The 21,811-nt window shown below is 48.9% G+C and overlaps 3 protein-coding genes across 3 annotated transcripts; 1 reads left to right on the top strand and 2 right to left on the bottom strand.

The window, feature by feature from the left end:
* Positions 1–945: 945 nt before the first annotated feature.
* UBE2A (ubiquitin conjugating enzyme E2 A) lies at positions 946–10,773 on the bottom strand. The gene is made up of 7 exons (XM_014886782.2): positions 10,633–10,773; positions 9,529–9,933; positions 9,130–9,210; positions 8,994–9,019; positions 3,875–3,964; positions 2,775–2,863; positions 946–2,386 (listed from the first exon to the last, which is right to left on the bottom strand). Exons 2-7 carry the CDS (start codon positions 9,570–9,572, stop codon positions 2,258–2,260), a joined length of 459 nt encoding a protein of 152 aa, XP_014742268.1. The 5' UTR covers positions 9,573–9,933; positions 10,633–10,773; the 3' UTR covers positions 946–2,257.
* Positions 10,774–10,778: 5 nt separating this feature from the next.
* Positions 10,779–14,182, top strand: STEEP1 (STING1 ER exit protein 1). Its single transcript, XM_014886769.2, has 7 exons — positions 10,779–10,954; positions 11,177–11,294; positions 11,406–11,447; positions 11,536–11,674; positions 12,183–12,272; positions 12,398–12,490; positions 13,225–14,182. The coding sequence occupies exons 1-7, from the start codon at positions 10,831–10,833 to the stop codon at positions 13,285–13,287; spliced, it is 669 nt and encodes a 222-aa protein (XP_014742255.1). The 5' UTR covers positions 10,779–10,830; the 3' UTR covers positions 13,288–14,182.
* A 5,374-nt stretch (positions 14,183–19,556) lies between these two features.
* Positions 19,557–21,623, bottom strand: SLC25A5 (solute carrier family 25 member 5). The gene is made up of 4 exons (XM_014886796.2): positions 21,395–21,623; positions 20,792–21,278; positions 20,536–20,676; positions 19,557–19,952 (listed from the first exon to the last, which is right to left on the bottom strand). Exons 1-4 carry the CDS (start codon positions 21,503–21,505, stop codon positions 19,795–19,797), a joined length of 897 nt encoding a protein of 298 aa, XP_014742282.1. The 5' UTR covers positions 21,506–21,623; the 3' UTR covers positions 19,557–19,794.
* Between the last annotated feature and the right edge of the window lie 188 nt (positions 21,624–21,811).

Genomic DNA, 21,811 nt, shown 5'->3' with positions numbered 1-21,811 from the left:
GGCAGTAAGAGCACCACTGGTATTCGAGATGAAAAATACCTCTTTTTTAGAAGAGGTGTGGCCTAGCTGTAGTCACTGTAGCTCAGCAGAGGCAGCTGGCCCAGAGTCTGTACAGGATTTTGCTTTTCCTGTCCTGGGTCACGGCTGTGACCCCTATGCCAGACACAGTGCCTGTGCAGGACCTGGGTGGGGCTCTGGTTTTGGCTGCCGGTGCTGTACAGGGCAGCGGGGACAGCAGCATCGTTGTCCCCAGGGAGGCTGCAGAGCCTCAGCCTGCAGGAGACACCATGGGGGCTGTGATGGAGTCTGCAGATAAAGGATTGAAGGGGGGATTGAGCTGCTTTGGCACCTCTGTGCTGCTCATTTCTGTCTGCCATAAGAATCCACTCCATTGTTACGGGTTTTTTTAAACTAGTGAATGGTGGCACTGCTATGAGGCCTCTGTGGCCTTAGAGAGACTTGGCCCCCCTCAGAAAGGGCTGTGCCTGCAGCAGGCAGTACAGCTGCTCCACGTAAGGCACAAGGCTGATCAGGGGTACAAGCTATTGGCACTGCAGGTACAAATCTGCATTAAATTTTTTGAAAGAGCCCAGCCATTTTTAATTGTAGAGCTCAGCAACAGAACCAGCTTTTGTTATCTGCTACTCATCATAAATCCTGTTTTCCACCTGCTAAGAGAGGAGGAAAATAAACATGGCTTCTGTATCAGCTGAGCTCATGAGGTGCTGTAGCATCTGAGTCACAGGCTCCTTTCTGTCCCCAGCCCAGTCCCTGCCCTGCTGTTCCTGCAGGTGCAGCCAGCCCTGTCTCCACTGCCCCTCCTCTGCACTACCCCAGCACCTCTCCCCCACTGCTGCCCACAGGAGGAAGTACTGCACAGTGCCGGAGCTTCACCCCACACCCAACTGTTGGCAGCCCAGTTAAATAAGCACAGTTATACACTTATTGCCTATTTATACAATAAGCACTAAGGTTACACTTTATTTACAACTTTTGAAAAATGTACAGTTTCTTACATGGGTTACTTGTGCAAAGTTATAGTTTTCAACTAACAGACCAATGTGCACACAAAAGACACTGGAACAGTGGACAACACAATTGCAGGTTCCATCCCACACTGCTGCTTAAGGTTCTGTATCCAAAGGTACAAACTTGCCTTACAAAAAAAGTGACTGGACTTACAAATGTTTTTTTCAGAATTGAAAAAATACTTTCATAAAACTGAAGGGAATGAACTCAAGCATGCAGCAGTAGCTCACACAAACCACACAGTCATCTACAAAGAGCAGAAACTGCAGAGACTCGAGTGCCTACCCTGGACTTAATTCAAACTTTCCATAAGACAGTTAGATCCCAAACAACTTATCTTTCTCAGCTAAAGATAAGGGGCAGGAGAAAGACACCGAAGGACAGTAATTCCATTGCTGGAACAGGTCAGGTTTTACCTCCTCCTTAATGTGAAAGGTGTTTTGCTGAGTACCACAGCTCTACCAGGTTTTGTCCAGTAATGCCTCAGTGACAGGACTATAGAGACCTACTGACAGTGTCTGTAGGCATGTCCTTTAAAATAGCAATTTTAAAAAAAGGGTTTGTTTCTCACCCTCAGCAAAGATCCAAGTACCACAGCCATAGTAATTTATGTAGATCTGTACATAAATCTTGCATGTGAAGTGCAGAAGTAACAAGCATTCCAGGGTCCTACTAAATCTTTCAACTGGAATCAATTGAAGAGTTGATTTTTTTAACATGAGTAAAGGAGTTGATAAACCAATACAAAAGGGAAACTAAAGATGATTTCTTCACCCAGTACTTAGAAACGCAGTGGGGTCTAAATCAATAGTAGAGGTAAGTGACCAGCCTGGACACATCAGCACTTTAGTAAATATCAGTTAAAAAATGTGTATGTATATAAACATCCCTTTTATCAAGCTACACATAAGCATCACTGTGTATAACACAATTACAATTAAAAGCTTAGTGTACACTACAGAAATGCACAATACTGCCCTAAGACTGGAGAGGGACCACAGAAAATGAATTCAGCATCAGTAACTCTTTTGCAAGTAACCCAAGTACAGAACGTTTGACTTCAAAGTGGGTGTGTTCTGATGTCCAAGGAGAAGAAGCTTCAGCAAGGGAGGGTGGCAACAGCACAACAGCTATTTTGCTTGCAAAGTAAATGCTAGGAGGAAAAAGATGACTCGGACACTTTGTTTATTTTCCTCATCAACAGAGTGTTCATTTGCATCATCCTGGGTCAACAGTCACGCCAGCTCTGTTCTACTATTGCAGAAACCCGTTTTTCATATTCCCGCTTATTCTCTTGGTATAGCTGAGCTGCCTGGCTGTTTGCTGGACTGTTCGGATTTGGCTCATCCAATAGGGACTGTGCAAAGAGAAAAAGATCCTTAGGCACTGCAAAATACAGTTTTACAACACCTTCTCTAGACTATCCATACTAGTCAGAGCACAGATGTTAGTCTAGGTGTAGCACACTGCATCCCTGTAGCTGGAAGGCTTTAGAGGCTTTGGCCACCAGCATCACTCCTGCACAGTGCAGGTGACTTGCTGTGACAGCCAACCAATGCATCACTGGGGGGCCCCTGCAGTGACCACCTGTGTCACTGCCTGGCCAGTTTACACCTGGGAGGGATTCACACTTTGCCGATATATAGCGGCTATACTGGCTCTTAGGAGAGGGGAAAAAAAGTTTCCTGAGCTGTGTTTGTCAAAGCATCCTAATGTAATTCTGTCTCTTCATGCAGTTCTTTTACCTGTATGGATGTTAGGATGGAGGAGACATCATAAGTGGGGCTCCAGCGATTCTGAAGGATATCCAGACATATACTACCGTCTGCATAGACTGGAAAGGGTCAAAAAAACCAGCTTAACACACAACTTGTACAGCTACTGGCTTTTCTCCCTAGTATTGCCTGGTCCTGAAAATCTGTGTACAGACACACCACAACAGTCCATACTGTCTGACAGGTTGAAATACTGCAAACAGGCCTGTAGGTAGGAAGCAGTGAAGCTCCTTAGCACAGAAGCCTGAAGCATTTAAACTGAACCCCTGGTTATTCTCTCACAAACTTCTTTATATCATTGCAACTACTGCTGTGGAAAACCATGAGCAGATTTTAAGGCAAAAAAATTTTTAGCTACCCAGAAGTGAACCATACAAAAAACACCCACAAACAGCTGTTCACACTCAAGGTTTTCCCATGAAGTCTCTACAACAGGGTCCAGTCATCTTACTCACAGCAGCTACAGGAGAACCTTCCCTCATTGCTCTGTACCCACACTTGCCATGCTGGAAGGTTCCTGGTATTTCTGCACAAAGTTAGTATTTGTTTGGAGGCAAGGAATACCTCTCCAGCCTTTAGTTACCAAGGAAGGGGATTAATTTAACCATCTTACTGTTACTGGCTATAGCTGGACCCTAACACTACATTTCATGGTATATCATTCTTACAGGCATTTTGGGGAAGAAAAACGATAGAAGACAGCTGCATTCACCAGTGTCACTATGCTACATCTACAATACATACAGACAGAAGTCCAAAGCACTGCTATTTAAGTACAAAACATTCTTCTGTAAGGCTTAACAGGCAGTTGAGTGTCTCATCAGTACTGTGCTGTAACACCTGAAAGGTAAGAGGCTCCTTTTATTGCCCCTTTCTTTTCAAGCCTGAGCACTGCTCATATATCCTTCTTCACCAAAACTACACAACCACATTGGAATTTTGCTGCCTTATTAGATAGTGAAAACTTTTTATAATAAATAGACCTTTTATACAGCAAGTTATAACAAAAAAAGCCACACCAGCCCTCTCTTCCCCCCACCGAACCTCCAACAAAACGTGTAAGTACTTACCATTTGGATGAAACATTTTAGAGACAAATCTGACAGTAGGTGGCTTATTCGGGTATTCTTCTGTGAATTCTATTGTAAGTTTGAAAGTTCCTGGAGTTGAAAGAGAGATAAGTAGCCTTTATTCAGTATGAATTTATAGAAGGGATGAGTAAGTAGCATTCCCCCACAATACACACTGACACTACTGTGCTCACACAGGCATGTTGGATATGGAACACACATTGTGCAATCCCACAGCAATTCCTTTACTCTCATGGAGTTAATCTTTAATGCAGAAGTGCCAGACAGTACTGGTACAAGAGTATTTCCTGTGACTTACTTTTACTGCCAATACCAGTCAAAAGGTTTATGTAGGGAAATAAATCTGCCCTTCAGGTTTTCTTCCAGAGCCTAATCCCAGTACACTGTACAAACAGCAGTGGGTGTAGAACCATCTGTGTAACACAACGTCATTTGGTGAGTCCTATCTATGGAATATGCTGTCATGGCAAGGATCTTGTAATTTATTTCCTCTAAATTAAAAAAAGTAACGTTTCTCAACAACTGTAAAGTAATTGGGACTTGCAGAAAAGTAGTATTGAATGCAGCATCCAAAGCTGACACTTGAAAATACAAACCTGACCATTTACTTCACACTAACTGGCATCCTTAGAGAAAGACTGATTAAGCAGAAACAGAAAATTGTAGCTGAGCCTCAATCCAACCATTTTAACAGCCTGCACCAACGTAAGTTATTTTAGCCCTTCTCCTGAGGCTATGACAATCTGAGAATAAGAAGTCTGTCAACTAAGCTGTATGTAAGGGTTCAGAGGATTAAGGATTGCTCCTGATTCAGCTCGGTAACTAAGGAACTCTACCTACTCCACTGCAGACCATGCAAGCTCCTCCTAACCACGCTACCACCAGGAGCATCCAGGCCAGAGGCAGATTAGGATGTTCCTGGGCATGCCCAGAGAGAGAACTGAAGCACCTTCATATAAATACACAGCTCTCATGTAGAAGGACTGCACCTGACAGTAACAGCTGGAATAAGCTGCTGGTGGGGCATACTGCCTTTTATGAAAGGGCATCCTTATGTATCAGTGATGAGTCAGGTTCCCCCTGTCTCTCCCATGCTCAGTGTCCTTGCTTCCTACTGTGAGGGAGTTTTCCACCAGTAATATAATGAAGTTATTCCTTTGTTTGGGTGGCAAACATGTGCCAACAACTGGTAAGCCAGAGAACAGATTTTCGGTTTTACTTTTTTTTCCCCCCAGATTAGCAAGGACTGGCAATATTTCCCGGGGACTTCTTTCTTTATAAGGAGATAAACTGTAACACTGAGTTGCAAGAAATGAAGGTCATTGCTTTGACGTTCCAGTGCGCAAATGAAGACACAGTGCAGATGCTTTAGCACTTTCCCTACAGCAGTGAGAAGTCAACACCCTAAAAATAAGTTCATGCATGTTTGGTTTTTTATTAGCAGACCAACAATGTAACAGCAGAGAGCCAACACTATGCTATCTCACTGTGAAACAAATGAGCCAGAACAGTGGAGTTAGGATTGTTCAAATTAGTGGAAATTTGCAATGGGGTTTTCAAGTTTACTCCAGAGGCACAGAGCTAGGTCTGAGATCAGCTTGAAAACCAGGACTGGGAAGTTAGCAACAACTTCTACCAACTGCAAACATCAGCCCCTTAAAACGAAGCACTTAGAGATCTGACTCTATAATTCTCAGTTCTCCCTGCCCCAGTTCTGGTTCTCAGCAGCCTCCTCCTGAAGGAGTGACTAAGCAAGCAGTAGGCTGAAAACCAAGCACAAACCATCACACAGGTTTGACAGTAACAGAAGCAGTTTGGTCTTAGAATCTACTTAAAACTACTGAAAGAAAGGGAAGCTGTTGTCCCACGAGACAGGACAGCACTACTTTAACACAAATCTGAGCAAGGGGCTCATCTGGAGCAACATCCAGCTGGAGTATCTATCTACTCAGATTTCCAAGTCGGGGTCCAGAGTGGCAATGGCTCTTTAGAAATGGTCCACAGTAGGCAAACCCTCACTACTGAGCTTTATTAAAGGGCAAATCTAGAGATCTGACGCACCAAAGTCCAAGGGTCACTCACACTGAAAGTCCAAAACAGGTATCACAACAGACTGCTGGGGAGGAGCCCTTCAGTGTCCAGTCTCTCCTGTCACTAATTTTAACATTTTCAACTGGCATTTCTCATAACTTACTCTAGACAGACATTTTAAAAACAAATTATTATATTTACTCTCAGTATTGATATTGGGATCACCACTAATCTTAGGAGAACATTCCCTTCTCTGCCCTGTACTTACCTTGTTAATCACTTCTACCTCAGGATTTGAGACTCTGCCACAGCCAAGAGAGGCTTCTGCACAGCCCCAGCAACTCCAGAGAGCAGAGCCTGTGTCCCTGCAGGGCCCCTCACTGCAGCCGCCAAGAGCAACCCCTCCATTCCACTGCCCAAAAAGCAGGGACGAGCTCTTTGACTCCTGCACAAGGATACAGGATCCATATTCCATAAGCAAGGCATAAACCACACAGAAGACAAATGCTTTGTGTTCTCTGTTCAAGCCTCCTGCACAAGCACAGCAAGGCTGCTGCAGCATACTATAGTAGCTGAACTACTTAAATCTCTCTGAGCCAGGAATCCTACACTAACCACAGTGTCATCATCCAGTTTCAGAGAAACAGGTCTAAAGCCTGGGACAGCCTGGACTTCCATGGCTCTGCCAACATTACCACTTTAAATGCCACACACAAGGATTCTTAGAAATATGGTGAAGGGCAGGATAAATATCCCCAGGGTCCTACTGCAGACTCATGCAATTGAATCCTCTTAAACCAGAAGATGGAAGTGATGCTGCTGATCTAAATTAGTGGTTGCTCCTAAGCTGCGCCAGCCTGCACACTGAGTTGTGAAAACACCCTCCAAAGTCTGGGGGTGGAGAAGGCGGGGTATCAGCTGCAGAATGCTGCACTGCAAGTAAACAAATGTGTTTCAACTTCAGGTTTGCAGCCCAGACCAACTACAACACCTCAGAAGCTGCAAGCAGAGAAGGGCCTCACCAGAACAAGGATAAAGAACAGTAACTCTCATCATGTTGGCATTATTATACATCTAGAACAACCTCCCTCCCCCCCAAATTTTACAGGCTACTTTTACAAGAACTAAGCTATCTGAAATTTTACACTATCACCACATAGTGAAATAGCCTAAAAATGAAAAAGAACATAGAGCTTCAAAGGCTTCATGAGAAAGATTATAGAGTTTCAATGTACCTCTGAGTCACAAGGGCTGCACAGTTGCAAAGCAAGTCCAAACTAACACACTGTTAAATTAAAATTTCCTTACTCTTACCTACAAGGAGATGAACTGCACTACCATTATCTGGACTGTGCTATTCCACTCACTGAATGGGAAGGCACAGCTGAGGCTCCAACAAGCCCTATCTCCAGGCACCACTTAGTGCTTTGTTATCTAGTAAGGTAAGATACATCCAGAGGAGCAGATAAGCAAATATCCAGCAACACAAGCCACATCAATTTTCCTGAGCACACAGTATGAAAACACAGACTTTGCTACAAAAAGAGCATTCCATCACACCCTGAGATTACATTACAACATCAACCAAAGCAGGAGGACAGCAGCAGCAGCCTCAAGTACGTGTCTGAACCTCAAACTCCTGTGAGTGCAACATGGCCTCAGTATCCAAGATAAAGACACAATGCTGCCTCAGAAAGCACAGAGGAAATCAATATGTCAGGGCTCTCAAAAGCAGTCCTCAACCTTCTGCAACTAAATGGAAATATATGGAAAAAAAACCCTTATAGCATCTGTTAACCACATGCTGAGCTGGAAGAGCCTGAGCATGGCAAGAACCTGCATTTTAGCACACTGCAAGGAGACAGCTTTCTTCTCCAAACACTGAATCACTCTATTAGCAGCAGTGCTCCAAGACCCTAAGCAGCTCTAGCAATCCCCACAGAAGTTTAACTGAGCCCTTCTTTAAGGGCTACCAAATGAGACAGCAACATACATTTAGTCTAGCTGTTCTATTATGCAATGTTTTAAGTCCAAGTTCTAAACTTTAGACTGCTGAAGCACCTACTCCAGCAAGTTTATTAATTAATGAAATACATTAAAGAAAAGTGAATCTTCAGAGTTTTCTTAGGCCGGAAATATTTAAAGCCTTCAAAATCTTCACAGAGAAATACAATCTGCAATTCAGAGGCACATCCACAGGTGCCACCTCCAAGGATAAACAAAGACAAGGGAGTTAGCCAAGAACAACATAAGAGTTAAGGAATTTTTCCTATGCTTTTGTCATGAGTCATGGAGATCTAAGATTAATTATAGCCTACACTGAAAGTATTTTAAAAAATGCATCACTGATTTCAGTTAGACAGTATTTCATGTCTAACAGGTTTTCACAAGATGCTTAAGTACTCACACAGCATCAGTAAACCTATCGAAATCAGTAAGACCAGATGGAAACTACAGGTAGGTCACCAGGACCTATTTAGTTAGCCTTTCAACTTAAAAGGTCTTTTCAGTCGTAAGCCCTGAATATTATCAATTGTAGCAGAGCGAAATAGATGACAAGAAAAGGCCACTCTTCTGAACTTCCTCTAACATTCAACCCATTTCCTACTTCAGCTGACTCACGTTGGAACTTGCTCACAAAACACTTCCAGCATCAGAAAAAAAGAGAACTCAAAAGACAACAGTTCTATATCAAGTTTTTGATGGTTACCCAAACATGAAAGTCCCGAAAAACACGATCCAGAGTTCAACAGAAAAGTTTGCAGAGATCCTTAAAATAACTTATAACAGATGTAGCGATTACAAGACTGTACAAGCTAATTTGTATGTTTCTGTAAGTCAACACACCAATCTAAATCCACAACATCTTCTGAGTAGGATTAAAAAAACAGTATTTATATAAATCAGGCACAGACGTATGTGGTCAGGTGAACATGCACCCACGACCCCCCCGCCATCCCCAGGCCCACACCTGTTGCAGAGTCTACGGTAGTGACACCAAGGCCGTGTCAAACCACAGCAGCTTACCCCGAGAAAGCCAAACACCAACCCCGCACGCTGCACTTACCGTCCTCGAAAGGGGTCCCCTCGGGCCTGGAGAAGGGAAAGCAAAGCACAGCGTTACCCCGCTGGCAGCCCGACTCCAACCCCCCCGGCGGCTGAGCGGCCCCCGCGGCCCGCCGCCCCCTTCCCTGCCGACTCACCCGAAGATGACGGCGTTCCACACCATGATGTTGTTCTCAGAGGGGGCCCCGCTCACCCCGGCCGGGGGATCCTCCTGCAGCCTGCGGGGCACAGGGACGGTGAGAGCGGCCCGCGCCCCCCGCGTTGCGCAAATGGCGTAACCCGGGACGCCGCTGCGCAAACAGCGTAACCCGGCCCGGCAGCGGCCGCCTGCGCAAATGGAGTAATCCGGCCTAGCAGAAGCCGCCTGCGCAAACGGCGTAACCCGCGCCAGGCAGCACCGCCCGCGCTACGCAATCAGCGGAGCGCGCCTTGCCCCGCCGCCATGTTGTGCTGCCCCCTCCTCCCCCGGTAGCGCTCGGCCCTTCGTCCTCCTCCCGCCCGTCCACCCCTTTACCCTCGGCCCGCGGCCTCGGTACCTCTTGAAGTCCCGCATGAGGCGCCTACGGGCCGGAGTGGACATGGCGGGCTGAGGGTTATAGCTCAGGCATACACTGCCGGAGGGAGAGCCGGACGCGGCTGAGGTTCGAGCTCCGACTGAGGCGGCGGCAGCGCTGACGGACAGGAGCGATCACGACCTCTACCACTACGGCGGGCACGGGGGGGGAGCCTGGGCTGCACCGACTCCTGCGCCGGCAGCCGGACGGTCCCGGGATGTACCAACGGCGCGGGGAGAGGGAGGCGGAGCCGGATGTAGCTGAGCCCCCGGCCCAGCCTCTACCACCAGGGCGGGGGGCGGTGCGTGGGGGGCGGTACCAACGGCGGCGGAGGGCGGGGTGTGATGTAAGCAGTGGCGTCACGGAGGGGGCGGAGCGGCGGCGGCGCTGCGGGTGGGGATCAAAACAGATCAGTAGGGAAAGCAAAGGCAGGGACACGAGCGAAACAAAACAAGGAGCTCATTCCCCACTTCCCCAGGGCCGGCAGGGCTCCGTCATACGTAACGGTGTCTTGGGAAACACCATCACTCCAAATGCTCCCCGCTCCTCCTCCCCCAGATATGTGCTGAGCATGAGGCCGTATCTGGGATATCCCTCGGGTCAGTTGGATCAGCTCTCCTGGCTGTGTCCCCTCCCAGCTCCTTGTGCACCCCCAGCCTCTCGCTGCTGGGGTGAGGTGAGGCGCAGAGAAGCCTTAGCTCGGGGTAAACCCTGCTCAGAAGTAACAAAAATATCTCAGCGCTATCAGCCCCGTTTTCAGCACAAATCCAAACCACAGCCCCATAGCAGCTACTGTGAAGAAAACTAACTCCATCGCTGTCAAAACGAGCACAACCCGGTACACTTCCCCAGAGAGTGTTTTTCAAGGGAAAAAATAAACTATTTTCTACGTTTCTTTATGGCTTTTGGAAATATATAATCTCTCCCCTGTCATGTAAAGCAATCTGGCTGGGCTCTGTTTCTCGAGTTTATCCTCACATGTAATTTCATATAATCCAGCTGTGTGGGGAGGCGGCTGAAGAAAGAGACACGGGAGGAAACCCAGAGAAAGAAAGTTAACATTGTTATCACGGCCGCACTGCAAACCTGCCGTTCCGGACCTTTCCCACCCTGCTCAGCCTGTGCAGTTAAGAACCGTGTGAGCTCGGGGTGCTTGTCAAGAAGAGCCTTGTCCAGTGCCCGGACTTTGGAGGCACAGGAGCTCCGGGAGCCCCGCGGGGCCGCCCCAGCGGGCGGGGCCGGGCGCGCGGGGCCGGGCCAGGCGGCTCCGAGCCCGCCGCCGCCATGCCCAAGGTGGTGTCGCGGTCCGTCGTATGCTCCGACACCCGCGACCGCGAGGAGTACGACGATGGGGAGAAGCCGCTGCACGTCTACTACTGCCTGTGCGGGCAGATGGTGCTGGTGCTCGGTGAGCCGGGGGCCGGGGGTAGGCCGCGGCCCGGGGACGGAGGGGCAGGCCGCAGCCCGGGGAACGGAGGGGCAGCCGCGGCCCAGCGGCGCAGAGGGCCCGGGAAGGCGGCGGCGGGGTGTGGGTGCGGGTCCGGGATGTGGGATATGGGATGCGGGATGTGCAGTGAGGGCCCGGTGCCCGTCCGGCCCCGCCGTCAGCCCGGCCCCGCGCTCCCCGCAGATTGCCAGCTGGAGAAGCTGCCGATGCGGCCGCGGGACCGCGCCCGCGTGATGGACGCGGCCAAGCACGCCCACAAGTTCTGCAACGCCGAGGAGGAGGAGAGCGTCTTCCTGCGCAGGTGGGCCCGGCCTCTGCATCCCCCGTCCCTCTGAGCCCCAGGCCCGGGGAAGGGGCTGCGCTCCCACCCCGTGTCCGTGCGCTCTGCTCAAGCGCTGCCTCTCTCCCTTAGACCCGAAGGCATAGAGCGGCAGTTCAGGAAGAAGTGTGGAAAGTGAGTGACTTTTAGAATCTTTTTATAAGGAAATCATAGGAATCCAGAGTCTGGGTTTTCTCTCAGCTATGCGTATTTCTATTTCCAGGTGTGGACTGCTGCTCTTTTATCAACACCAACAGAAAAATGCTCCTGTGACGTTCATTGTTGATGGTGCTGTGGTCAAATTTGGCCAGGGTTTTGGGAAAACAAACATATATACTCAGAAACAAGAACCTCCTAAAAAGGTGATTGGCTTTACAGAAAAAGGATATCTTTGCTTTTCTAAAGGTGCTGTGTATAAAATAACTTAATGATGAGGGCAGAGAAAAGAAAACGAAAAGGATCTCTGAACAATAACTCAATTTTGTGTCTTGTCCATATCTCCCTTAAGTTTTCCTTGACAGAGGTCACTGCAGCATGGAGTCCTAGCACTAAAAGAGAGCAAAATAAACTCTTAAAATCTAGACTGTGCCTGATGTTTAGGCTCAGTTAATAGAAAGTTTCCAGTTTTAAGTTAGTAGTCTGCACAGTGATTCTCAAAGTCTGGCTCATCTACTGTGTATCAGTGGGCTTGCTTCTGGTAATGACACCTCTAAGCCCAGAAATCACTGAGCATAATTCCCCTTTGCCACCCACAGAGTTCAGGTAATCTTGATGGCTTGCATAAGAAGCCTTAAAAGCTTTGGAAGGAGGAAGCAATCCCTACTGGCACAACTGTTGCCAAGGTTTAACAAAACCTTGTTTTTCACCTAGGTGATGATGACCAAACGGACCAAAGACATGGGCAAGTTCAGTTCTGTCACAGTCTCCACAATTGATGAAGAGGAGGAGGAAATTGAAGCGGTGAGTTTTGGATGCCCTTAGTGGCAGCTACATCTGAGCTGGGCAGAGCCAGCAATGGTCTCACTGTTTGGATGAGATGTTGTTACTTTGGGGTTTGCTGTTGCAAAGTGACCTGTGTATTTCAGAGGGAGATTGCAGACTCGTATGCACAGAACGCAAAAGTGATTGAGAAACAGCTGGAACGCAAAGGCATGAGCAAGAAAAGGCTACAAGAGTTGGTGAGTTTTTCTTTGATGCTGAACACAAAGCTCCGAGAATTGTTGGCTTTGTACACAAAACCTATCTTGCAGATGAGATTGCAAGTATAGAGAGGTCTGGTATAGTCATAGGCAGCTTGCAGCTTTGTGAGGATGAGATTTCCTTTACAAGTTTTAGAGAGATGTTCTTCTAGTCCCCCTGAACTTAATATTGCATGCCATTGCCTGGAGAGCTAATTGAAGAGCAGCCAGCAGAGTGCTTGCAGGGAGGCTTTCTGTGACCTGTTGGACGAGGAACAAGGGAAGGAGAAATCAGGCCATGGCTTTGCCATGCTCTCATGACAGCTGGGCAGAGCAGGTCATTGCCATGAGGCATCAGGGCACAGCAAGGCTCTTGTGCAGGATCCACAGCTCAGCTGCTACTGCAGGGGGCACGCAAAGAATAAATGGCAAGAACATCACAACTGGTCTTTCCTCCTGTGACTGGAGAGTAGTAGATGGAAAGGGGGAGGAAACGTGTAGCTTCCACCTGAGGACAGAAAGTATGAAATTGTCTCTTGGGCAGTTGGTCTTGGGCTTTTTACAATTTTAAAGATGGTCCTTGTTTTGTATGTCGGCAAAGCACTTGAGCTACTCTTTCTCCTGGTTTTGGAACTGAAAAGTTTGCATTGGTCAGACAAGAGCGAACTTAATTGGAGCACTAAAGGGAAAATTATCCAGACATTATTTAATTCTGCCTTAATTTTCTTATTCAGGCTGAGTTGGAAGCCAAGAAAGCCAAGATGAAGGGAACTCTAATTGATAACCAGTTCAAATGAAATGCTGTGTATCTGCTGGGGATTTGGAGACAGAAGAAAACTACCAAGAGCTATCACAGTTCTGTCAACAAAGCAGAAGTAACATATAATGTTCAAGAGTTGCACTGTGCTGCAGCCAGCTTGAAGAATGAGAACCTCTCTGTATCCCTCTGTATAAGAGATACTCTGGCTACCAGTCTTAACCCCAGTGCTACTGGAGACTTTGTGCAAACTGTAGTTCTCTACAGACCCGGTGTTATGAGCAGGCTATTCCAGATAAAATATTTACTTTCAAGAAAATCTTTGCTGGTGCCTTCCCAAGTTCATCTTTCAATACCTGTCTTTTTATTTTGGAGTTTTCAAAAGTGTTTCCTGGACGACAATGGAAGGACAGGTAACTGTACAACAAAGAAATCCTTATAAAAGTAAGCTCCATGCCTGTTGTTTATGTTGTTATTTTAAATGTGTCCAAAAAGTGTAGCAGCCTGAGTCATGTCATTCCAACACAGTCTGGAACGACTGGGATGCAAGGCTTGGGCATGGTGCTGCTGCTCACCCTGACCTGCCAGAGGCAGCCAGCACAGATTGGGCTGCAGCACTGCAGTCTCAGGTCCTCCTGAACATCACAAGGCTGCAGTTGTACAAAATTACACTGTCACAACAGACACATAAAAGAATATAAAACTCAAGCCTGTTTTAAACTACTGTAAATAAAAACTGCTACTAATGAGTTCAAATACATGGTTGGACGTTACTGATACAGCCAGTGATCATTAAAGAATACAACTGTACATCTGAACCATTGGGCAAAACAGTATCAGTATTTGGAGCTGTGAAATGTGAAGGAAAAATTGTTTGGAATGTACTGACCACTAAGGACCTGGATAGACAACATTAAACACCAACTTTTAAAATACCTTGTTTAGGTAATAGTACTTTGTGTCTCTTGTGTGATGTAGTAAGTGCTCTCTAGCCCATGTCTTAGTTACTCTTCGTTGGATTAAATACCTTGTTACAGATTTGAACTAAAATACCTCTCCCTAAGATGTTCTTACTCTACCTATCATAAAACACGAGTGGTGAACAAGATGCTTCCATCTCCCACAATTTTTATGGAAAACTTCCTATAATCTATGAAGATTTCCCATCTGGCTTTATAACCCTTACTGGGAAAACTCAGATCTGCTTACCTAAGGATCTGTCTTTTCTTTCTCAGGAAAACAAGGAATTAAAAGAGGGAGTGAACTGGGCCCAGAGCTAGCAGAGAGGGGTCTGTAGATCCTGTGACAGTTTAATCCCAGGCTGGTAAGGAAGTGTTCACATTAACTCAGCAGTGCTGATCTTGTTCCCTGCTCATCACCTGCTAAGCTGAAGCTTATTTCCAGAAGCCTATAGCCAGAGGCCCTTCGTGGTGTGCAGTACTTGGGAACGGCAGGAGATATGCGTGGGTACACAAACCTTTTCCCGATGTGGTAGCACAGTCTAGCCAGGCGAGGGCCTCAGGGTTTCTCTGGAAGTGATCCAAGCCTGGGGTAACCACAGGTCATATTTTATAAAAATTCAGATTTTTTCCCAAGCAAGAGTAAAAGACTTTCACATCTGAAAATAGGTTTTGAACCGTGTGAGAGGTGCTGGGATGCAAACGCTGAATTTCCAGTTGTCCAAGGATGAAGTGTGGTCTTGCTTCAAGTGACACCAGAACAAGCAGCTAGTTTTGGATGGTGTGATTTATTGTCAGGGTTAAGGCTGGGAGTGACTAAAGGTTTCAGCTGTGGAGTCAAGGGGCTGCCAGGTGGGGATAGAACCACCTTTGCAGTTTGGTGAGGCACAGAGAAAATCTGGTGAGTGCCCCAGCTCAGCACAAGTTAACAGTAGCTGTTACCTACTGCCATCAACTTACTCAGCTGCCACCTGGAACCTTGAGTCAGCACAGCACAGGATTCTGGAAGGCCAGTCCATGTTCAATCACTGTTTGTCGTTCTTGTCACTGAAAATCTGCCTAGTTTGGCTCAGGACTTGGGCACGGACCCCCAGTCAGAAAGGGGAGTACCTCGTTTCTTCTGAGGTGCTTTTGATATTCTCTAGTTATGCAGTCCATAGCTGAAACAACTCCAACACAGAGAATCTAATCCAATATATTATTATGTATTTCTTACTTCAACTGGAGCTAGTTCAGTGTAAATCAAGTTCAGTCTTTCATTCCTAAATCTAAATGAATTAAAATATATTAGCTGACTGTAGCAAGAGGAAGCAGGGTCACCAAGTTTAAACAATTGATGAAATGTCCTGTTATAATAGATAAAACCAGTTGTCCTGCAGGGTTTCCCATACCCTGGTAGCAAATGGGCAATCTGTAGCAGAGTTCAGACCAAAGAAAAGTCAGATTTCATGTTACTGTAAAAGTCAACATTTGTTTTTGTAAATCTGTAATAAAAGTAAGTGATAGATTTGTTTGTTTAACTGAGCACCATATTATCTATAAGAACTTGTCCAGATGCAGAGGTATCACAAAATGTGAAATAAAAGTGAAGGAGGGAATCTGTACCAAAATGGCCAGACGTACCTTACTGTATTTCATGACTTAGTCCAGACCAGTTTTGAAGCACCTTCACAAAACTCCAGTCTGATTTACCATGTCAGAACAGCTCTAGATGTAACAATGCTGCCTGGTTCCTCATAACCTCTACAAAACCTCCAATTTGTGAGCGCTCCAGAGAAGTTGTAACAGTGAATCCAACCTACCTCTTTTAATCACAGCTGTGCCTAGGGAGCAGCAGGGAGTCTTCCTTGCCTGTCCCCTGAGGGGAAGTTTCTGGCCAGCCCTTTACAGCTCTCCTTGTGCTCCATGTTTGTGCTATTTTACTCACTGACTGATGTGCAGATGGCTCGCTCTGACTCCCTAGGACTGTTGCATTGATAAATGCACATTGATAAACTGCACGTAAAAAATGTGTATGACAAAGTGATCAGCCTGGGAACAGTACTAACTGATCAGTGTGAATCGAAGTAGTCTCAGCTTTTGCTGGTGCTATCCCAAAGAGCCCATGGGGCTTTGCCACATCCAAGCATTTTAAAAGTATAAAATTATGGGCTTGTTTAAAAGGCTCCAGGGCTGGGCTCCAAGGATGGAATGGAAGCCTTGTAACTCCTTGCTGAGGAATCCTTATGAACCTAGCTAGCTGGCCACAGCATGCTGGGGTTTTGGATAGATTTCAAGGCACGAACGGCCAATCTCTTTTTTGTTGTCAGCCAGAAAAACTCCATCCCCATGCCTGCAGCCAGGGCTGTAACTCCTGTCGATCCCAGCAGGATCAGAAAGTGACAACCAGCACACCATTGGTGGGATGACACCTCCTAGAACCTCCCTGATGCTGCCAGTCTTGGTGTGGGGTCCTGGCAGGTCCTGAGGACTCGTTCCCAAAACCTCTACCCCCAGCAGCTCGGTACGGCTCCAGGGTGCACAGAACTGGGCCTGTGTCCCTGCAGGCATGTGAGCTTAGCTTGGTCCCCACAGCCCAACCCACCATGCATGTGCTTTGGGCAGCTGATGGGGCCACCTTGCATGGCTGGGCAGTGGCAGGAACAATCCCCACTGGGAACAACTGATTTTACCCTGCATGACAAAGCATTGCCTGTTCCCCTACCCCTCTAAACCAGACGCTGCTGGTCATGCAGGCAGCACATGAAAGATGCTGAGGCAATGCCTGCCGAGGGTGACAAGGACATAGAGGCAGGGGCACTCCTGGCTCTATCCAAAGCCCAGAGAAGCAGCCTGGAGTGACCCACCAATTGCTGAAGGGGACAGCGGAGTGGCTGAACCGGCACTCTGCTGGTCTTTTACAAGAGTGGGATGCTCTGCAGTGCAAGACTCAGCACACAGCCAGGCACAGCCCAGTCGGAGCAGGCTGGTGCACACTGAGCCATTCCAACCATCCTGCACCAATCGCCACCTGCCCCAGCCGCTGACAAGCGTGTCACACGATCCCCTGTGCAGCTGTGCTGTGTCAGCACCTCCTGAGCCGGGATTTATGGCTGCTGGGCGAGGGCCTGAGACAAAAGCAGCATTATAGGCATTCACCCATCCCTTCCCATCAGCAAAGGAGCTGATACACCAGGCTGGACACAGCTCCTATGGAGGAAATCATGACGTGTGTGATGTTCAGCCCTTCCCACAGGAGAATCACACTTAAAAGGAAAATCCACCCCCATCCAGTCCCTTCTTGGGGCAGCACAGCCCAGTGGACAAAATGCTGTGTTGGAGGGACTGCACTCAGCTTGCTGCCTTGCCACTGGCTGGCCCCAGTACCTTTCTCACGCCTCAGTTTCCCCACAAGAACAAACCCCTTCATCCCTGTACAGTGTGCTCTTGTGGCAGGCAACAGCAGCAGCTGAACCCCCCCAGCCTGGTCCCGATAAAGCTGCTCCCAGGGAGCTGCCAGGAGTGGGGAGGTTAAAACCCCAGAAGGCCTACCAGCCTGTGCTACCCAACAATGGAGTGCAGGAAAAACCCCTTGTGGGCCCTGCCCTGCATGTCCCACCTGCCAGAGCTCAAAAGAGCTGTGATACACGTTCTTGTTTCCTGAATCCCCAAAGCAGTCAAAAGGGCAGGTAGCTTAGCTAAAACCCATTTCACTCAGTGCCAGCCCTGCACCCTAAGTCCAGTGCACAATCTGTAGTTCTTAAGGACTTCGGGATCTCCCAGCTCAGCTCCTTTGCAGCCTGGCACAACAGCCCAGCTCAGTGCCTCAGTCACTCACCACTGTGTGCAGTAAGAAATTATGCACTTACCTTATTGTGCCAACGGCCTGGCCGTGCATCCCCTGTGGAGGAAAGGACAGGAAAGGACGCCCCATGCTCAGCAACCAGCAGCATTCCAGAACAGCCCTTGAAATCCAGGTGAGCTTAGCAGCAGGAAGCTGGCACTTGTACAACAGGAGAGGGCTCCCTGGTAAAGCTGCCCTATGGCACAGTGCCCCCAGCACTGCCCACCGCTTGTGGCATTGCTTGACATCTCACCTTTACAGCCCCTTTCATATCCACAGCAGGCAGTGGGGGATCTCACACTGCACCAGCCCAGGGGCAGTTGAAAATCATCAGGAAGGACTGCTGGCTCAACTGTGAGGCCTAAGACTGTCTCCCATCAGGAAGGCAAATGCCCACTCACAGGGACCCTGGCAAACCAACCCCACCTGCAGCAGGAAGGTGCTGTGCTCTCATGCCTGGCTGCCCTGCTTAGATTCCAGCAATAAAAACAACTTTCGCCCTTCACAACACAAGGTCTTGTTTAACTGCCTTGGGCAGTGGTTGAGATTGGTTTCAGTGATTGAAATCAACTGCTTTGAGCAGGCCTGGGCAGGCAGAAAGGACCAAAGGCACGGGGAAAGTGAGGAGACTTGCTGAACTGCAGGGCAGAAGACCAGGAGAGCATCCACTCACCACTCCAGATCCCCAGGCAGAAACCAGGTAGCTTCACTGAGGTGACTAACAGACCTACAGAGATATCTGGGTAAAGGCCACACCACACACATTGCTCCATCTTGCAGTTTCCCCCAAATTGTCCCAGGAGAACAAAGGAATTTTCCCCTTCCCTTGAAATTTTGAACCTTAAGTTCCAGGGGTAAGGAATGAGCCTGGGAATACACCTCCCTGTCTAGCAAGCACAGCTGGTACAGAAGCTGTCTCTGCTCAGCTGCTGCGTCCCCACAGCACAGCACCCTCTGTAAAAGCAAGGCTAGCCAGGAAAGCTAGAGAACAGCAGCAATTAATTGCTCTTGTGTCCTCTGGCTACCTACATGCCCAAGTAGGTAGCTCAGTTTCTAAGGCAGAGAACATAATGTCAAGCTCTGCTCCTCCAGGGAGCAGAAAACACTCCCTTAGACATTCTTCCAGCCTACCAGGAATTCAGTGCCATAGGGAGCGCTGTGCTTTACAGACAGTTTAGGAACTTGGCACCATCAAAATCAGGTTTCACAACCTCCAAGGAATAGACAGGCCATAGGCAGGACTATGGCACACACTCAGTTCATCATCTCTGGTTAGTGGAGTCTCAGGGACAGCTGGGTTAGTCCTTCAGAGCTGCCAGTCCCCATTCCAGCCTACACCACTGGCTTCCCCTGGGAAGAAACACTACCTAGCTACCTTGGCAGCTTGCACTGTTTTTACCTAGCAGTACTTAGCAGGTACTGAGACTTGCAGGATGGAAATGGTTCATCTTCCTCCTCTACAACTGCTGAGACCCTCAGCCCCCTCATACTTCAACTGCTGTAAGAACAAACGTGAGATGAGGAAAATTGGTTTCAGATTTTTATTTCTCTGTACTGTTTAAGCAGGAGTGACTGAAATAGAAACCATCATGAGTCCCATCAGGGCGAATAGTTTGATAAAGACAGGGCAGGCAGTCACCCCTGCCCCATGCCAACCTGTATAAACATCAGCCGCCACTGTTTAGTAACTAGATGGTTTTCAAACAAGTCCATGAACGGTCATAGATTACAAAGAACAACATGCCAGTTCACAACAGGAAACAACTTATGTATACTTCTTGATTTCATCATACAGGACTAAGACAAAAGCACCACCCATTCCTCGGAGTACATTTGACCATGCACCTTTGAAAAAGGCCTTGGAGCCCTCATCCCGGGCAATCTTCCGCCAGCAGTCAAGAGTGCCGGAGTACATTATGTCAGCTGCAGGAGACAGACAGCTTTAGGAACTGGATGCCCACGACCCCCAACATCCAGGTCAGAAACAGCCTCATGTATCTGCTAGCTTTACAATCTCAAGTGCATCCCACTTCTTGGCTGACTTTCTCCAATACTAGCACATCAGAGGACAAGACTGCCCAGGAGAGATGGTGCTGCTGCATTGTCCCTGCGAGACACTGGAAAGACCAGCTCAAGCAGATGCTTTGATATCAACACTTCCAAACCTAAAAGCTATTGCACAGTTGGCCAGGTTGTGCCTGCTATGGAGGCTGTCTTTTCTTGTCCCAGAGACACTGGCCTGAAACATCCTTGGGCGAGTTCTGCTGTTCCTACCTACTGACATACACCTGACTTGTGCATGCCACCTTACAGGTGTGCTACACAGGCCAACCCATTCGTGCCCCTTCCTGTCATCTGCTTCCACAGCCCCTCCTACACCCCTGCTTACAAGACATGAAGATATCTACACAGGCTGATGAAAGCCAAGCCACTCTGCCTTCACTTCACCACCCGCTATTGATTCAGGGATGCCCAATAACTCTTACACAGTGAGGTAGAAACTCACCTCCTTTACGGCCAGATTGCATCATCATGCGACGACGAACTGTATCAAAAGGGTAGGAGACCAAACCAGCAACAGCAGTGACGGTCTGAGCAATCATCCAGCTGACAACAATGTGGGTGTTCTTTGGGTCTGGAAGCATGCCTGCAGGAGAGAGGCTTTGATGAGAACGGCAAGTAAGCCAGCACCACTGTCGAAATGCACTACAGGCCTGCCACAGCACAGCATCTCCCTCTTAATGCCGTTCTGGTCAACCTACCCTTCGCAGTGTCGTAGATGCCAAAGTAGGCGGCTCTGTAGATGATGATGCCCTGGACAGAGACACTGAAGCCCTGGTACAGGCCTCTAAGGCCATCTGAGCGGAAGATTTTAACCAGGCAGTCACCGAGCCCTCTGAACTCCCGGTCGGCCCCGGCTTTACCCACATCCGCTGCCAGGCGGGTTCGGGCAAAGTCAAGGGGGTAGACGAAGCAAAGGGAGGTCGCGCCGGCGGCACCCCCGGATGCCAGGTTACCGGCGAAGTACCGCCAGAATTGGGTTCGCTTGTCCACGCCGCCCAGGAAGATCTGCTTGTACTTATCCTTAAAGGCGAAGTTGAGGGCCTGGGTGGGGAAGTACCGGATCACATTGGCCAGGTTGCCGCGCCAGAAGGAGAGGATGCCCTGCTCCCGCGGGATGCGCACCACGCAGTCGATGATGCCCTTGTATTGCTTGTCGGCGGAGATCTGCTTGCTGGCGTGCTGCACCTGCAGGGACCGAGATGCCGCTGTCAGCGCCGCTCCCCCGCGAGCCCCCGGCCCACCGCCGCCGCCCCCCCTCTCCTTGCGGCGACCTTGGGACGGCCCCGGCCGCCGGCGCTCACCTGCAGCAGCAGCTTGACTCTCTCGATGGGGGCGACGGCGGTCTTGGAGATGGCGGCCGCCACCCCACCGGCAAGGAAATCCTTGGCGAAGGACACGGCCGCATCGGTCATGGCGGGAGCGGCGGGAGCGGCGCGAGCGGGATGCGAGGCCGGGGGAAGGAGGCGGGAGGCGGCGCAGAGGGGGCGCAGCAATGGCCGTTAATATAGGGGCTGGGGCGCGAGTGTGGGCGGGGCGCGCGCCCCGCTCGCCCATTGGCTGCGGCAGGGGGCGTGGCCGCCGCAGGGGGCCGGGACCGCCGTTGGAAGCGATGGGGGGACACATGGCCGCGGTGACGGGATGGAGGAGGGCGGCGTGGGGGAGCCCGCGATGGAGCTCCCCGGGACGGAGCACACCGGGACGGGGCACCGCGGAATGGG

Source organism: Sturnus vulgaris, chromosome 14 (assembly GCF_052056855.1).
Source record: "Sturnus vulgaris isolate bStuVul1 chromosome 14, bStuVul1.hap1, whole genome shotgun sequence".
Classification (NCBI taxonomy): domain Eukaryota; kingdom Metazoa; phylum Chordata; class Aves; order Passeriformes; family Sturnidae; genus Sturnus; species Sturnus vulgaris.
The sequence above is the reverse complement of the archived record's forward strand: the minus strand, read 5'-3'. Positions and strand labels throughout refer to the sequence as shown.